This window comes from Aulonocara stuartgranti, assembly GCF_965226115.1.
Source record: "Aulonocara stuartgranti genome assembly, chromosome: 14".
NCBI lineage: Eukaryota > Metazoa > Chordata > Actinopteri > Cichliformes > Cichlidae > Aulonocara > Aulonocara stuartgranti.
Window position 1 is genome coordinate 38,594,407 of NC_138950.1, and position 17,221 is coordinate 38,611,627.

Genomic DNA, 17,221 nt, shown 5'->3' on the forward strand with positions numbered 1-17,221 from the left:
TGCTTGCCATGCTTTGTAAAACAGGATGGAGTACACGATGCATGATATTTTTGTAAAACTACTTAGATGCTGGATTTTAGAGAGCAGGTGCTATAGAAGCAAGCCTTCACCTGCAAGCAAAGCAGCTATACATGTCTCAGTCCATCCCCTCTGGCCCTCTCTGTTGTGTGATAAGGCCAGCTTAGGGACACATTAGGCGAGGCAGGGCGTTAAGATCAAATGGGATTGTGGAGGATTTCCAGGAACACAGGGCTGTGGCTTTGGTGCTGGGAATCCTCTTCGTTTACCCCCCTGAGAGGAAGCCAAGCAAAGTACAGTATTCATCTCTAGTATTCAGACCGCACGCCAAAGCATGCACCACCACGCCTCTGTCCAGCCTGTCATCCAGAGCAGAAGCAAGTCAACAGAAAACAAACTGCGGGCTCCCTCATCAAAGTTTGGTTTAGGCACCAAAAAACACTTGGTTGAGGTTAGAGAACCTTCATAATACAGTGTACTCAATCAGAACCACTTGTCAGCTAGTCATATAACTTTGGAAACCCCCGTCCCCTGACATGTTGCTTTCAGAAACCAAAAGTCCAACAATCACCCCCACTTCAAGCGGCGATTGGCCCGCTGTGTGGAGGTGAGAAGGGAGCCAGAGTTTGAACTTCACTCTGCATTTTATTTCTGTTCTTTTTTATTGCATATATGCACAAAAATAATACACAGGAATAATGCTGTGTTTAGGCTGATTTGATCCAAATTTAGGAGCACACATATCCCCAACAATGAATATAGGATTACATTCCTACCTGAGAAAAACGTCTTGAAAAGAGAGCTCTGTCAGGGGTCTCAACAACTATGACATTTGGTTCAAACAGAAATGTGAAAAGTTGTTTTTTCCATTTATTGAAAAACATGCTCATTTTTCTTCTTTATTTATTCTCTTCTGGGGTTCCCGTAGTGGATCACTAGTGTCCTCTTTTGTCACATTCACCCTGTCCATGTCCTCTCTGATCCATAAACGTAATCAGTGGTCTTCCTCTTTTTCCTCCTACCTGGCACCTCTGGCTTTAACGTTCCTTTTTCAACTATATCCACTAGTCTTCATCTACACCTGTGGAAACCATCTAAGCCTTCCCTCTATAACCTTGTCTTCAAACCACATAACTCGACCTGTACCTGTTGCCTGAGCTGTGTTATTCATTTCTGTTCCGGTCCATCCTGGTCACTCCCAACAAAAATCTTGACATATTCAACTCTGCCGTGTGGTCTTAATCAATTATAGATTATAGATTTCTTTTATTTCAGGATTCTTTAAATAGATGTTTTCTATAAGCTTTAGGACCATTTGCAGAGGAATGGTTTACCTGAAGAGTTTCAGTCAGGATTAGGAGCTCATCGCTGCGCTAGTGAATGTTACTAATCATCTTTTTATGGCCTCAGACAGTGGACTCCTCTTTGTGCTGATTCATCTAGACTTCAGTACCACTGATCACAACACTTTATTACAGACACTATAATACACAGTCTATGTTAAAGGAAATGTGCACACTAACTTGAATCTTCCTCAAGCACAAAAGTTGAATCCCTAGAAAACTACGCATAAATGTATGTGAATGTATGAAGCTAAACGACGCGTGTGGGATACTTCCAAAAGAAGTGAGTTAAATGCACTGCCATTAACAAAGCTTTTCATCTAATATGGATTACTTAAGTAATAACAACATGCAAGTACAAGCTAGACGATTAGCTCATATTAGGGTATAACATTTGCTACAAAGTGAAACATCAATTGAAAAAAATTAGTCTGGTCACAGTGGCACATCATACGGCCACGTACTGGATCATCCAGTGAAAAGTCCACATTCGTGGTAGCTTACTTTGACTTTAACAGGAACACAATATTTCTGCTGTTTGCTGTGTAATCAACCTACCAAAGGTTACAGTTACTGTCACTGTAACAACATTCCAAAAGTGTAACATTGTGTCTAATAGTGATCTAAACAGCTGTGCAATGTGCTGCTATCTGATAGGCCTTTCAGACTTATATATCTTCTACTCAAATTGGCTTTCCTGGATCCTATTTCACTTTTTTTTCTTACTGCAGCCCTAAACAGTTTGCTTGCACCAATCCAGCCCTTTGTGTTGTTTTAATACAGAGCTGTTTTCTGTCTGAGTGCCTACTAAATGCCACAGTTTTTCATTTCGGGCTTTTGAATAAATGACCACTGCCTCTTTTTCATTTCTTATGGGGACCTATTGTGGCATCATAGAACACTATGCTGTATTTCTACCCAGTTATGGAGGTTGGAGGAGGGGGTGGATTGTGTATGAGTAAGTCAGTTTTGTAAATAACACTAAGGGTATTTATTTGTGCTGCATTGCATCTCCAGTAAACAGTGGATAACACTAGTTTATATTTGGATTGGACTACTTCCCAGAAAAAATATTAGAATCAAGGCGAAAGAATGACGGCGAGGAAGGAAGTGAACAAATTCTGTGTGATTGATAAAGGCCTGTGACCCTTTCACACACAGTCTGTAACACACAAATGACTGGGCATGCACACACACTTATAGTCACATACACTTACACACACAGGCGGTGACACACACAAACCCTGTAATTGAATATCGTGCAGAAAGCAAACATTCTCCTGTAAACATATCATCTGTCACCTCTACAGCTTAATCCATATTCTTTATGCCAAATGGAGAAACACACCCGCACACACACAACCCTGCAGCCTGTCAAACAAACAAATGAGGCTGGAGCCCCTGTGAAAGTCATCACCATGACCATCCCAGCTTCATCATCACGTTAGCCTGCTCCATTACACAGCAACACGATCCAGCCTGAAATCAATTAGCTGGCCATGCTAGCACTGTGAAGTGTACACTCCCCAATCTTTGTTTTGGTTTGATGGAAAACAATGTCTAGCGCCCAGAAGGGAATTTTAGTTGTGTGGGCGCCACGTCTCTGACCAGATGAAAGATGCTTTGTACTGGCTCTGCGATGACGCTGAGTGAGGCAAAATGATGACTTTGGTTGTTTGTTTATCTGCAGTGTAGTTTCAAGAACTGATAAAACATTTCTAATAATGTTTCTTTTTTGTTTTAAATCACAAAAATGATGTCAGTACGATAGAGCGTCATTTCAATCGACCTAATATCTGCTCAGATTTTAATGATGTGCTATCATGCAGATCATTAGTTAATTAGTGAATTAGACAAGTAAAATGTCATTTAGACTAAAGACAATGAAGTAAAGTTTCAGCACACAATATGGGCACTATACAACCAACCAGAGTAGCAATCAGGTGTGTTCACTTACATCTTCAACGAGTCCCTAGCGAAGTCTGTGGTCCCCACATGCTTCAAAAGATCCACCATCATCCCTGTGCCCAAGAACAGCAAACCCTCATCCCTGAACGATTACTGGCCAGTTGCACTGACCTCAGTAGTAATGAAGGTGTTTGAGAGGCTGCTGAAGAACATCATCTTCTCCTCCATCCCAGACACCACAGATCCGCTGCAGTTCGCCTACAGATCCAACAGATCCACAGAGGATGCCATCGCCCACGTCCTACACACCACTCTCAGCCATGTGGACAAGAAACAGGGTAACTATGTGCGAATGCTGTTTGTTGATTACAGTTCAGCGTTTAACACAATAGTGCCCTGCAGACTGTTCACAAAGCTGAGGGATCTGGGACTTAACAGCCGTCTGTGTGCATGGGTGTTGGACTTCCTCACTGGCAAAACTCAGGTGGTGAGGGTGGGCAGGTGCTTCTCCAACAGCATCACCATCAACACAGGAGCACCTCAGGGATGTGTCCTCTCGCCACTGCTCTACTCCCTCTACACTTCAGACTGTGTGGCCACCCATGGCTCCAACACCATTGTGAAGTTTGCTGACGACACAGTGGTGTTGGGTGCCATCTCCAACAACGATGAGGCGGCCTACATGGATGAAGTGAAGAATCTGGCATCGTTCACCTCCAGCTGAACGTCAGCAAGACCAAGGAGCTGGTGGTGGACTTCAGAAGGGGTCAGCACAGACTACAAGCCCATTATCATCAATGGAGCTCCAGTGGAGAGGGTGCAGTCCTTCAAGTATCTTGGTGTCCACATCTCCTCAGACCTGACATGGGCTGCCCACATTCAGGTCCAGACCAAAAAGGCTAGGCAGCGCCTGTATCACCTACGACAACTGAGGAAGTTCAGGGTCTCTCCAAAGATCCTCAGGATTTTCTATACAGGCGCTGTGGAGAGCATCCTCACACAGAACATGACATCGTGGTTTGGGAACAGCTGTGTGAAGGACCAAAAAGCTCTCCAGAGAGTGATCCGTACAGCAGAACGCTGCTGCAGGATTGCTCTCCCCCCGCTTCAGGACACCTACACCAGGAGATGCCGGACTAGAGCAGCGCAGATACTGAAGGACCCGTCCCATCCTGGCAACAAACTGTTCCAACTTCTGCAATCTGGTAGAAGGTTCCGCATCTTCTGGGCAAGGACAGAGAGACTCAAGAGGAGCTTCTATCCCCAAGCCATCCGTGCCCTAAACACACACACCCGCCCTCTCACATCATCTATAATTGACTGAGACAGGACTCTTCCAGACACTAAACCAAGGCACAATGTACATTTCAAATTCCTTTAATTTTAAATATGTTTATATTGTCTATCCTGTAAAATAGTCAGATGTCTATTCATATTAATGTACAGAATTCACCTGCTTGCTGCTACTGCTGCACATTCACCCAGTGTATATACTATATATATATATATATATATATATATATATATATATATAGTATATATATATGCACGGTATGTACCACCGGCAGATAGAGGAGGTGGCTGATATCCAGAAATCCTACCAGTGGCTGGACAAAGCTGGACTGAAAGACAGCACAGAGGCACTAATCATGGCAGCACAAGAACAAGCTCTGAGTACAAGATCCATAGAGGCTGGGGTCTATCACACCAGGCAAGACCCCAGGTGCAGGCTGTGTAAAGATGCCCCAGAGACAATCCAGCACATAACAGCAGGGTGCAAGATGCTAGCAGGCAAGGCATACATGGAACGCCATAACCAAGTGGCCGGCATAGTGTACAGGAACATCTGTGCCGAGTATAACCTAGAAGTCCCGAGGTCAAAATGGGAGATGCCCCCAAGGGTGGTGGAGAATGACCGAGCTAAGATCCTGTGGGACTTCCAGATACAGACGGACAAAATGGTGGTGGCTAACCAACCGGACATAGTGGTGGTAGACAAACAGAAGAAGACGGCCGTAGTGATCGATGTAGCGGTTCCGAATGACAGCAATATCAGGAAGAAGGAACACGAGAAGCTGGAGAAATACCAAGGGCTCAGAGAAGAGCTCGAGAGGATGTGGAGGGTGAAGGTAATGGTGGTCCCCGTGGTAATCGGAGCACTAGGTGCGGTGACTCCCAAGCTAGGCGAGTGGCTCCAGCAGATCCCGGGAACAACATCGGAGATCTCTGTCCAGAAGAGCGCAGTCCTGGGAACAGCTAAGATACTGCGCAGGACCCTCAAGCTCCCAGGCCTCTGGTAGAGGACCCGAGCTTGAAGGATAAACCGCCCGCAGGGGCGTGCTGGGTGTTTTTGTATATAATGTTCTTCCTCTACACCCCCCCCCCCCCCCCCCCCCCCCCCCCCCAATTTTTGCACATGTCGAGGAGCGTGTCAGGCTACATTTCACTGTGTGTTATACTTGTATAACTGTGCATGTGACAAATAAAGAGCCTTGAACCTTGAACCTTGAATTAATTAGCTGTTAAAGCAGGGGTGGGCAATTCCAGGCCCCGAGGGCCGGTGTCCTGCAGGTTTTAGATCTCACCTTGGGTCAACACACCTGAATCACATGATTAGTTCGTTACCAGGCCTCTGGAGAACTGCAGGAGCTAATTTAGCCATTTAAATCAGCTGTGTTAGTTCAAGGACACATCTAAAACCTGCAGGGACACCGGCCTTCGAGGCCTGGAGTTGCCCACCCCTGTGTTAAAGTGTCTTTATTGAAATCATAATGGTCTTTTGCCAGATTTGATTGCAGACTTTTTATTTTAATAGACAAATTAAGCATGGCATGCCAATAGTTCCACAGCATAGAGCTCTCATTTTTTCATCAGAATTAAATATTTTACAATAATCACCATTTGTTTTACTTATAACTCAGCATTAGTTAAGTTTGGCATGTTAATCGCCAACTTAATTTTGCTGATTTTTGAGAGAACATAACGGTGCACACTTTTAATCCTTAATTGAATTAAATTCAGGTACTTTACACTATTAGAAAGAAAACCCCAGAAAAACTCCCTTTAAACAGAAAGAAATTTGTGGTACAGGCTCAGGACGTGGGCAGCCAACAAATAATACTTCCTTTAGGCTGATTTATATTCGCTATGTTGCTGCCAAATTAAGCTACTGCTTTCTTCTTTCAAGAATAAGAAAATGAACATTTTAATTAAACTAATGTATTGGAAACAAAACAAAACAAAAAACAAAATGAAGGTTTCAGAGTGAACTGATCAAAACTCTGGACTGAAGTCTGAGATGCTGTGGCATCACCTTAACCCTGTATTTACCAAGGACCTGTTGACCCGTCGATTTTACAAGCATTTTGTAATTTACCCTAACTCCATTACTATTTGTGCTAGAGACAAAATTCAGATGGTTTCAGAAGGAAGAGAAGTTGCGCTTTTTTATTAGTCCTTTATTTATCCAGGTAAAAAATCTCATTGAGATTAAAAATCTCATTTCCAAGACAGACCTGGCTTTAAACCGATTTGGTGTATCATAGGCAAGGCACGGCACTCACAAGGCACTTCTGTCTGAACATGCACAGGTGCGCTTCACATTATCATAATCCTCATTTTGGGCTAGAAAGAAAATTCAAAGGGTTCCTAAAAGATGAGAACTTTGTCTAATATTAACATTTTCTTAATGATATGAAACATAGAAGTGTGGTAAATATTAAAAAAAAATCAGGACAAATACTTTTTCACTACACTGTGTGTACTGTTTCATGTAGAAGCAGAAGTTTACCCGTACCCTTTCCATGAAGTGAAATGTTGTGTTTTACATTTTCTTATTAAATTTTGCACCTCTTCAAGGACATAAAATGAATAACAATATATGCCAAGGAAAAGCATGATTGATTGTGACACAGTTAGGACGACACTGACATCTTAGAATTGGAACTCGGCAGCATGGCGGTTGAATAATCACAGGAAGGAAACAACACTCGGAAAGACGTGTCACAGCAGCAGCGATACAATTCAGAATTCTTGCTCAAATCTTCCGAGGATGGACGATTGAGGCTGCATCAAGACATTTTACTCAGGCAACCTTAATTTTACTACTCGTTTCACCTCCACGCCATCTTTTCCTGCAACAATCATCAGCGCAGCAGAACCTTTAAAAGACCTAGGCACAAGCCATGCAGCATGACCGACTGCCTGCCCGATTTGGACACAAAGCTCTTTCCAACAGGTTGGCAAAAAAGAAAGCAGTGCTATTTTTACTCTATATGTGCCAAACAAGCATGTCAGTACAGTAAGTCCCCTAATCACAGTCAGCTGTTCTCTATCAGCACAATTATTTTCCTCTTCCTTGGCTCTTTAAATCTGCAGTAGGCGTGAGTCAGAAATATACTCCAAATTTTATCTGCCACATAAATCTATTTCATGTCCCACTTGAGCGTTCGTGTTTCTGTTTGTGCGAGTCGCACATAAACATCTGACTGTTTGCCGCTGCTTCCTGTTTGTGGCCTCATATTTGAACCCTGAAAAGATTTGTTTCGTACTTGTCATTGTCTTGTGCCACATGTTCTCAAAATCAGACTTTGTTTCACCAATGCAAAGGCATATTTTTGGAAGTTTCTAACTATAATTCTGATTGGCTGTCTAAACAGTATCTGTGATCTCTTGAACTGTAACTGTAACTATCCTCATAATCTGGTTTTGGGTTTAAAAGTACCCTACAATAAATATGGCACTGCATGCTGTACAAACATTTCAGTCGTTTGGGTCTCAGGCTGACATTTGACAGAAATCTGCAACAAACGTTATTATTACAACTTTTGATCAGTTGTAGGTCAGACTTGGGCTTCAAGGAAACCTCTGTTTGGTCGCATGTGAACATGGGAGTAGATGATGCCAAGAAGGACAGCATAGATTACTTAAAACCTCATACTGAGCAAAGAAGTGGCGTCTAATTTGGAACACCTCAAATTAACTTAGTGGGTGGTAGTGTGTGCATGTGTGTGTGCATGTGTGTGTGCGAGAGAGAACGAGAGAGAGTGTGTGTGTGTCGGGTATTCAGTGGACTCAATTAACTACACACAGGTTAATGCATCCTCATGTCTGAATACTGTATGTTTTCGTATATACGTGTGTGTGTGTGTGTGTGTGCGTGTGTGTGTGTGTGTAGCAGTGAGTAAAGTGCCTTAAGGTAGACCGTGGTATTGATGGAGATTACTAACACTTAGCTGACACCACTGAGACTGCAAAGGGAGTAAAAGGGAGTAAATGATTTAGAAGCACTGGCCTTAATGTAATGAAAGAAAGACCCTGCCTGTCAAGAACACACGCACGCACTCCCATATTACCTACCTATGGGTGGGTGCTAATCCTGTGAGCTTACATCTCCATTAACACTAACCCTGCACCACAAACCTACTCTGCCAGCTAGCTAGCACTTTGTGTCTCCCCGAGGATATCAGTGACCCTCTCTCAGTCTTTCTCTGGTAGGCGCACAGACACACAGCCCAAAGGGATGTCAGTATGTGTTCACAGCATAGTCATCCCAGAATGTATGGGTGATAGTTTATTAAAAGTGGGTTTTGGCCAAGTTAAAGCCATAGAATGTAAATGATGCTGTATTTGGGTATAAATTAATGTTTTAATTTGCAGCAGCCCTGTTTCAAAAAATCCAATTACAACTCAGCTCAGCAATAAAAACATAATGTTGATCATATAAAGAAAACAGTCTGTATCAAACTTGTTAAATGTTTTCTGATAATGGGCTAGTTTGTCCAGTTACTTTTGACAGCTAAAATAGGTGACTGGATGAATGGCTTTACCAGTTAATCCAAGGCATGGGGCACCTTTGTTAAACCTTTGCATTCAAGCTGTGTTTCAGTCAGTTTGTGTGCATGAAATGTCTTTTCAGTATCAAATCCAGGCTATTTCCAAAATTGTACTATGGAGTCAGTAGAAAATGAGATTTGAGTAAAATTAATCAAATTTTGTTTGATTCGTTCCTTTTTTGTCACCAGTTTGTGCAGCAATTAAGAGAAAGTGAAGATAAAACCTCCCAATGAAATGTGCTCCAAAATCATACCTGCTGTTGTAAATGACCATCGTTTGAAGTGACACTTCTGACCCAGTCTCACCAGATACTGGCTGTCCTAAGACAAAAACAGGATTTGCTGCATAGCCGTGGTATTGAATAACATTAGATTCTAGACATGTGCCTCATAAATATATAACTGAACGTACATCCCAGCAGAGCTGATTTATGATCTGTTTGTAGGTAACAGACTGTGTGTGTTTTCCCAGTGTCTGAATTCTCAGTACCACCACTGAATCTCACACACACACTCACACTGTTACATATTATACAGCACCATAATAAAGGAATTAGTTCAACCAGCCCCCTTGCAGTAAAGCCTAATTGAATTAGCGCTAACTAGGCATTAGGCCCTTTACTGCACAGGTAACCCAGAAACAGTGGCATGAGCACTCAGGACATTATACATTTGTGTGTGTGTTTGCATGTCTGTGCGTGTACGTGTGACTGGAGTTCAACCATGTGAGACTCACTTAAGCTTCATAACCTTTAAATGAGGACACGTTTTCAGTATTGTTTCTCCTTTAAAGGGCGAGTTCATTTGTAAACTGGGTTCACAGTTAAAGATGTTTTTGGTGCCTGACACAAAGGGTGGAAAAGCCACCAGATTAGATTTACTGCAAAGTGCGATGGCTTGCAAATAAGAATCATTTACAACAAGACAATTAGGTTAAGATATAGATTACTATTCTCATTTCTTTACATAGCACCCGCAGTAGTAAAAACATTGGTAATAGATATGACCGGCTATAGGGCTGCTCTGCTCTGATTGGTTATTGTCATCCAGCCATAGCAATTCTTTTACTCTGAGCCTTTTTTCCATACCTGCACAATTTAATCTGAAAACAACAGACAGTTTATTTATTTTGTTTTATTTTTCTTTCCCTTTTTTACTTCAGTGAAACTAAAAACAGGATTAGTTTTGTTATGTGATTTCCATTTAGATCAGGAGTCTCAAACTTAAATGAGCTGTGGCCATTGCTGTGGCCATCTCACCGGAGGCCCACTTTAGTTTTCAAGTAGTACAAAACAAACAAAAAAACACCCACAAATATTTACCAAAATGCCGTGTTTTGTTTGTTTGTTTTAGATTTGAACTATTGTATAAGAAGACAAAACTGCGAACGCAGATTTAAACTAACTGAAGCCTTTCATCGAACGACCAAATAAACACACTGGTCCTCTCCTTCTGTCCTCACACGTGGCGGCGCGTCTGTTATCATTTTGTTCATATTTAACCAAATCAAACTGCAGACATTATTGTTTATTTGTGACTCTGTCAGTGAACTAACACAGCCGATCCCTCAGCATGTTTGTGCTCTCTGCTCATATCGTCTCCATATTCAATCATTTTTGGCTTTTTAAAGAACTTATTTTAACATAACTCTGGACAACAAACAAAAAAAGTCACTTCAAGGGACAAACTGCATTATATTTCTTCACGTCAATGTATGGGCCGCAAGTAGGGGTGACGCGGGCTGCAAGTGGCCCCTGGGCCGCAAGTTTGACACCCCTGATTTAGATAGGTAAAAAAAAAAAAAATCCACATAAAGGGGTAGATGTGAACCTTCCCCTACCCTAAACTGATAACTGGAGACTTGGTGGACATTAAAAGCTTAAAATGAATTTGTTTTTGTTTTGCTGCATCTAATCTCAGTAAACATCCTCAGTTTGACGGTCTACAGTAATATTTTAAAGCACTCATTCTGGCGTATCTCTTTGAGAGGTGACTGTGACGTGCACGCATGCTGTTGCAGCATGATTAAATCTTTAAGTAAAGTAGCACTGACTGGAGGGATAAGTAGGGCCAGTATGTGAGGGCTAACAGCTGGGTGGAGAGTGGCTTTTAATCCTGCTGGGTTTAACATCATGAGTGAACAACAACAATCTTCCTCCAGCCACTGAATCATCTTTTCATTTCCAAAGATTTACAGGCAGAAATTAAAAAATGGAGGTCAGAGGTCAATAAAAACATGCTGATGCTTGTGCTGCTTATAAAAACACAGTGAAAAGATAAAGTTGTATTAATTAAATTTGCATTTAAAATAAAGACGGTATGCACAGTATTACTTCATTAAAACAACAAAGTTAGAACTCTGCCAGTGTTTGCACAGATCAGGATGAAAGTGCGCGAAAGTATAGACAGTTTTGCTTTTTTAGCACAAATTAGTCAATAAGTATCATTTAGGGGTGAAAGTTAAGAAATTCTTCATTGTCAACGAGAAACATGAGAGCTAGTTAGGTAACGTGAGCTAATGTTGAGCCATTGCTTGTTTTCTTTAGTGTCAGTGACCTTAGTGATCTAGAGCAGTAGTGATAAACACACACTTTATGGAATGATTTAATCATAACTTATTTCCAACGTGAGTTCAGATCACCTAATGTGGACAGCCGAAGCCGAAAACTAAAGGAGAGAATAACTATAATATAAATGGTTTAAGATTTTCTTTCAAAAAAATGACCAGTTGCATTCCCATGTGTGCATTTAAAAGGTTTTTGAGTACAGTGATGTGGTCAGTGTGATGATGGACAAAATCCACAGTCCGTTTTGTGGAAACAATGCATTCTTAGGCTCACGTGAGGCTTTAACACGTGCATTTAGTGAAGGGAAAGGGGTCATTTTCAGAGTTACAGTCTTTTTAGCAGAAAATACAGTCTACTTTTTAGTTGACAGGGAAACAGGAAATGTTGCACTGAAATAACTGTATATTATGACGGGACAAATTTGTCTTAGCAGTAAAGCCTCATATTAGCTATAATTGAATGTTACATTTTTACACAAAGAGAGGATGAGGGAACTTTATCATTCGTAAGAAGCAGACGCAAATAGTTTTCTCCCAAAAAAGAAAAACAGGTCTGCTGATACTGTTGAAGAGATTTATACCTTCTGAGCTTCTCTGCCATCTATCATTGGTCGTTTCAGCCTAAAGCTATTGGCCTTCAAATACCGATATTGGTCAAAGCCTGCCCTGATAAACCTAAAGCTCCTCCTAACCTTCTGCCATGCTCTTATCATCCAGAAAAGCCACACCAGTCAAAACCTTTGATCTGCCTGGCTCACTTGCTATCAGGAAGCAGACGGCTATGTACTCCTGTATTGCTCCCTTCCTGATTTCTTAGTTTTTTGCGTGTTTGTCACACTTCATATAAAAAATAAAATACAACATATTTTGGTAATCTGAAAACATTTAAGTGTGACAAATTTGCAAGAACCCTAAAGTACACTGCATGTTTGTTGTGTGCGTCTGTGTGCATGTGTGGTTGAGTGTGCATGTGCATCCTGAGGCCTGGCAGATCTCAGCTCCGCTGTAGGCCAGTGACAGGTGCTAATGCTGAGGCGAGAGGTTACACGAGCCTCCGTTCTCCCTGCTCTGATAACACTGAGCAAAAGCATACAATCAGACACACACACACGGCGGCTTAGCTTCCTGATAACTTCACTTCAGCAGCGGCTTGTGTGTTTATGCGTGTTGCACCGATGGATCGTTTTGCACAGATTCTCCTGAAGCTCCCCCGAGCCTTACTTTCAAACCTTTGTAAAAGCCTGTGTTTTGCAATAGAGGTGAGATGTTATTATGCTTTGCACATTGCTGGATTTGATGCTGGATAACTGGGTTGTGAGTGTGTCTTTGTAAAGGCTGAATTGAATTTTGTAGTTGTAAAGAGCTTAGTGTTGCAGAGCAAAGTGTGCCTCATTGCTTATAAAGATACAACTCACTAAAATCACCAGCTGACCATGGGATTGCCAAACGGTTACGCTTTCATTAGATCATTTTTTCCTAAGATGTTCACACAAGTCTGGTGGCTTTATGGGGTCAATGATGATAACGTGATATGAATTTTAATCTTTGGATGCACTTCTTTCAATTGAGTGTAACAAAGTGTGGCATTAGCAGGTAAACAAACAATTGATTGAATTTATTTACCCTCTCCAGAAGCTGCTTGTGTTAACATATCGGTCCTCGTTTTCATATTTACCAGTGATCTGTCTATATCCATCTGTTTCTTCTGTACTTGAAGCCTGGACACACGGATTGGATGTTAATCTTTCCAAGAAAACAAAGATCTCTTCTGTCCTGGTCTTCACTTTTTCCTTTGATCCCATCCTGTCTGTGTCTCATTGGGGTTTTCCTGATACCCACAAGACCACTAAGAAACCTCCCTGTATGTGTCCACTTGTCTAAATCAGAGTGTGTAGAAGAAGTGTGAAGCAGCATTCATCTTTTTAGATTTGTTCAGCAAATTTATTAACCCAAAGGATTTCTTTGTGTTAACTTTGAACAGACAAAGGTCAGGGGTGTTTCAAGTCATGAAGCCTTTAGTGTCATGAGTTCTCTAAATTTCACGCAGATTTCTCCAAGGAGCTCATTAAAGTTTCACTTAATTTACTGAACTTATTTTATTAATCCTCTGAGGCGAATGTAATTATCTAGTGCTGAACTAGTTCCCTGTGTTTCTTGTGTGGGGTGTTTTGAATTTTTTTTAACTCAGTAACATTTTAGATGTTTTTTTTGTCAAAAACAAAAAGATGTGCAATAACTCCTTTAAAAAATGAGATACCAATATTTATTTATACTGTAACAGTTGCTGGAATCAGGGATTGTGTAAAATGGCAGGATCTGTGTAAGCACTGATCATATGGTGTGTGTGTGTGTTACCAGTTCAACATTTGGACAGACGTTGGGTGGATGAACTGTTTTGCACTAAAGTTTGTAGAAGCTGTGATGAAGCTTGACAAAGCGATTTGTTGGAGTCTCCAAATGGCCTTAACAGATACTAAGCTCAGACCAAAATCTAACCTGCCACTACCAACACATTTCTTATGTATGTGACTGATTCAAAGCTCAAAGTTCACTTTCTACCTGTTAAAATAAATATCAGTCTCGTTCAGTTTTTTTAGGTAATTTTGGTCCTCTGTAGCTCGAAAGGACAGTTGAAAAACTGCAAAACTGAATAGATCTTCATGTCTTTTAAATCCTGTTTGAGGGGCAGTACAGCTGGAGTTCATGTTGTCATTTATAGCCATCTCTACTCATTTCTGTAGTGCTCTTTGTAGGGTAGTCTTAAATTATTTTCCCACCTCATTGTGGCTTTACAAAATCCTTAGTTCAGCTTTTAAAAAAAAAACCAAATACAGGATTTATCCATAGAGAACATTTTCTGTTCTGAGGTGCGAACATGCTTTTTGATTCTGTAAATCTCTGAGATTGCCTCACTTTTGGAGGGAGCCCCAAGTGGCCATTAGAGGAACTGCAGTGACACTTTTACGTGAACTTGATTTTTCAGCCCTTGAAGTTGCTGCGTTTCTGGTCTTTATGCTGAGTATCCAAGTTCATCCTCTAGATGCACTTTTTGTTTAATCCCTGAATGTTTCACTACTCGAATGTTCATTTCACCACTCGCACACGATTTTGAACCAGCAAACAGTCACAATGATAATATGAAGCTAGTTAGACTCAGTGATTTTTTCGCACTCCTGTCTGTAACATATTTCTGGGCATCAAGAACGAGAGAGATGCGGATATGCAGCACTGATGATGATGATAAGCTGACTTTGAAGCCAGGAGGTCATGTGTTTGTTTTGTTCGTTAGCGTGATGAGTCGCCGGAGCACCTTACCAACACCACTGCTAAATCTTCCCTTATCACCTCTGCTTGCAGGCATAATGACCCAGTCAAATGAACACACTAATAGAATAAAACAGTTGTTTGACTGCCTGCATGCCTGCTTGCTTGGCTGCCTGCGTTGTCACACACACACACACACACACACACACACACACACACACACACACAGAGGAAGTTGCAGACTCTCTGGCTCCAAACTGCAAGATCTCTCTGATTGCAGAAAATACAACAGACAGAAAGGAGAAAGATTAAGATGCAGCACCGGCCTGTGTGGATTTGGTTTGACAGGCATGAAGATTGTGTTGTACTTACAAGTTTCTGTGTGTGTGACTCAAAAGCAGCTGATCTACAGGGTTAACACAGATTCATTTACGTTGGCTGTAGGACGGATATGTGAGTGATATATCTGAAAATGGCAACATGTTTTAATATTTTCATTTGCAGTAGAGCTGCAGTATTTTCACGATTAGATTTTGTTTTTAAAATGTATATATTAAAGGAGAAAAGATAATATAATACACAGATTTGACACAACGAAGCATTCGTACATAATTATACTGAAAGAACAAAGGTAGATTGTGCTTTAAATTGGCTTGTATGTTTCCCTAATCCCAAATATTGTGCATCTGCTGATGCAAGTCTGATTAAATGTTTCTTTTTATGACATCTTATTACATTACAGAAATAAATACAGCTTTAAAATGTCACGATGGGGCCGGATCCCCATTGTGCTTATCAGCTCAGGACATCTCCAAATTACATTACACAACTGGCACAGCTGTTATTGTTCTATCTTCTAATCTATTTGGTAATCAAGCGAATCTTAACTCCGCGTTTGTCTGCGCGTTTGTTTGCAGGGCCATTTGATGGACGTGGCGTAACCCTGCTGGAGGTATGCGGGAGCTGGCCAGAGAGCTTTGGCGTGCCACGGCACAATGTTGGCTCAGCAGATGCGAGCGACGAAGGCCTGCGAGAGAGACTGGCTGACGCCATGTCCGAGTCCCCCTCTAGGGATATCGTAGGCTCTGCCACAGGTAAGCGAAGGATGAACAACACACGAAAACACAGCTGCACACACAGGATCGTGTATCAGCATTAATTCGTTTTCTGTTTTCTGTTTAATTGTCACCTTAGGTTAAATGTTGCCACAAGAACAATGTGTTACTGCGGTCCATTTAACATAAACGGGAATTATTTATATTGTTTGAAAATAAAAAGGTAAAAATCAGAATAAAAGCAGGATTATGACATTTAGTGTGCCTACCAGTCAGAACAGCTGAGGAAGTGATGCTTGAATAGCTGGAAGCAGTTATCCTCATCATGTCTGACTAACACTAAGAAAAGTTCACAGTGTTTTAAGTGTGTCCTAAAACACTAAGATCCCATCTCAAATAGTCATTTTCCTGTTTCTGTAGGTTTTTTAGTGTTATTTTGTATCTTGTTAGCAGAATGTAAAATAGACTTTCTTAGAATTTTTCTAAAAATCAGCAGTCTGAGTTTAAAACAGTCAAAATCCAGTAAACACACTGTGATGAGCCGGCAGAAATTGACATATTTCTTATCACTGAAACACATCGTTGTGAGTTACTGAGATTCTTTATGATTCTGAGCATTGCAATTTTACGTGATTTTGTAGAAATCCATATTTGCATGCACCAAAAATGATCATCTGGGTGTTTTCCTTTCTTTTGTTTTGCTCATAGGTATTTACCTCATTAGAGATGTTTTCAGTGCAGCTAAGTGTTTGTTATGTAGCCTGACTTCCAGCATACAGTGCTTCTCAGGTCAAGGTCCAGAAATTGATTACCTCAAAGCTTGTAGGATGTTCTGCTCGTCTGAATGTGTGTACGAGGTTAGGGCATATCAGCACACGACCAGCTTTAGTTTGTGGCTTCCTGTGTGTGTGTGTGTGTGTGTGTGTGTGTGTGTGTGTGTGTGCGCAGCAGACATGCTGTTGGCCCTGACAGTCCAAATGGTTAACTCATTTAGGAAGCGACAGCGTGCTCAACCCCCCCCCCCAACCCCACACACACACACCCAACCCCCCCCCCTTTAAGTGAACAAGAGCTCCTTTGACTTAAATGTGTGTGGGGGGGAGGGGGTGCAGAGGGTTTTGGGGTAAGGGAGTGCGATGGTCACAAGGCCCTAATGGATTTAGCATCGACTATCAACCCCCAGCCCACCCCACCCCTCCCAAACATCCCTGGCCATATCCAACCAAGTCCACC

The 17,221-nt window shown here is 41.5% G+C and overlaps 1 protein-coding gene across 1 annotated transcript in view; it reads left to right on the forward strand.

Annotated features, from left to right (window-relative positions):
* bcas3 (BCAS3 microtubule associated cell migration factor) overlaps positions 1–17,221 on the forward strand; it is a 319,739-nt gene that overhangs the window by 273,749 nt on the left and 28,769 nt on the right. Inside the window, exon 23 of the mRNA XM_082502293.1 lies at positions 15,851–16,027. Coding sequence (XP_082358419.1) covers positions 15,851–16,027 — 177 coding nt within the window. The remainder of the gene's footprint in view (positions 1–15,850; positions 16,028–17,221) is intronic.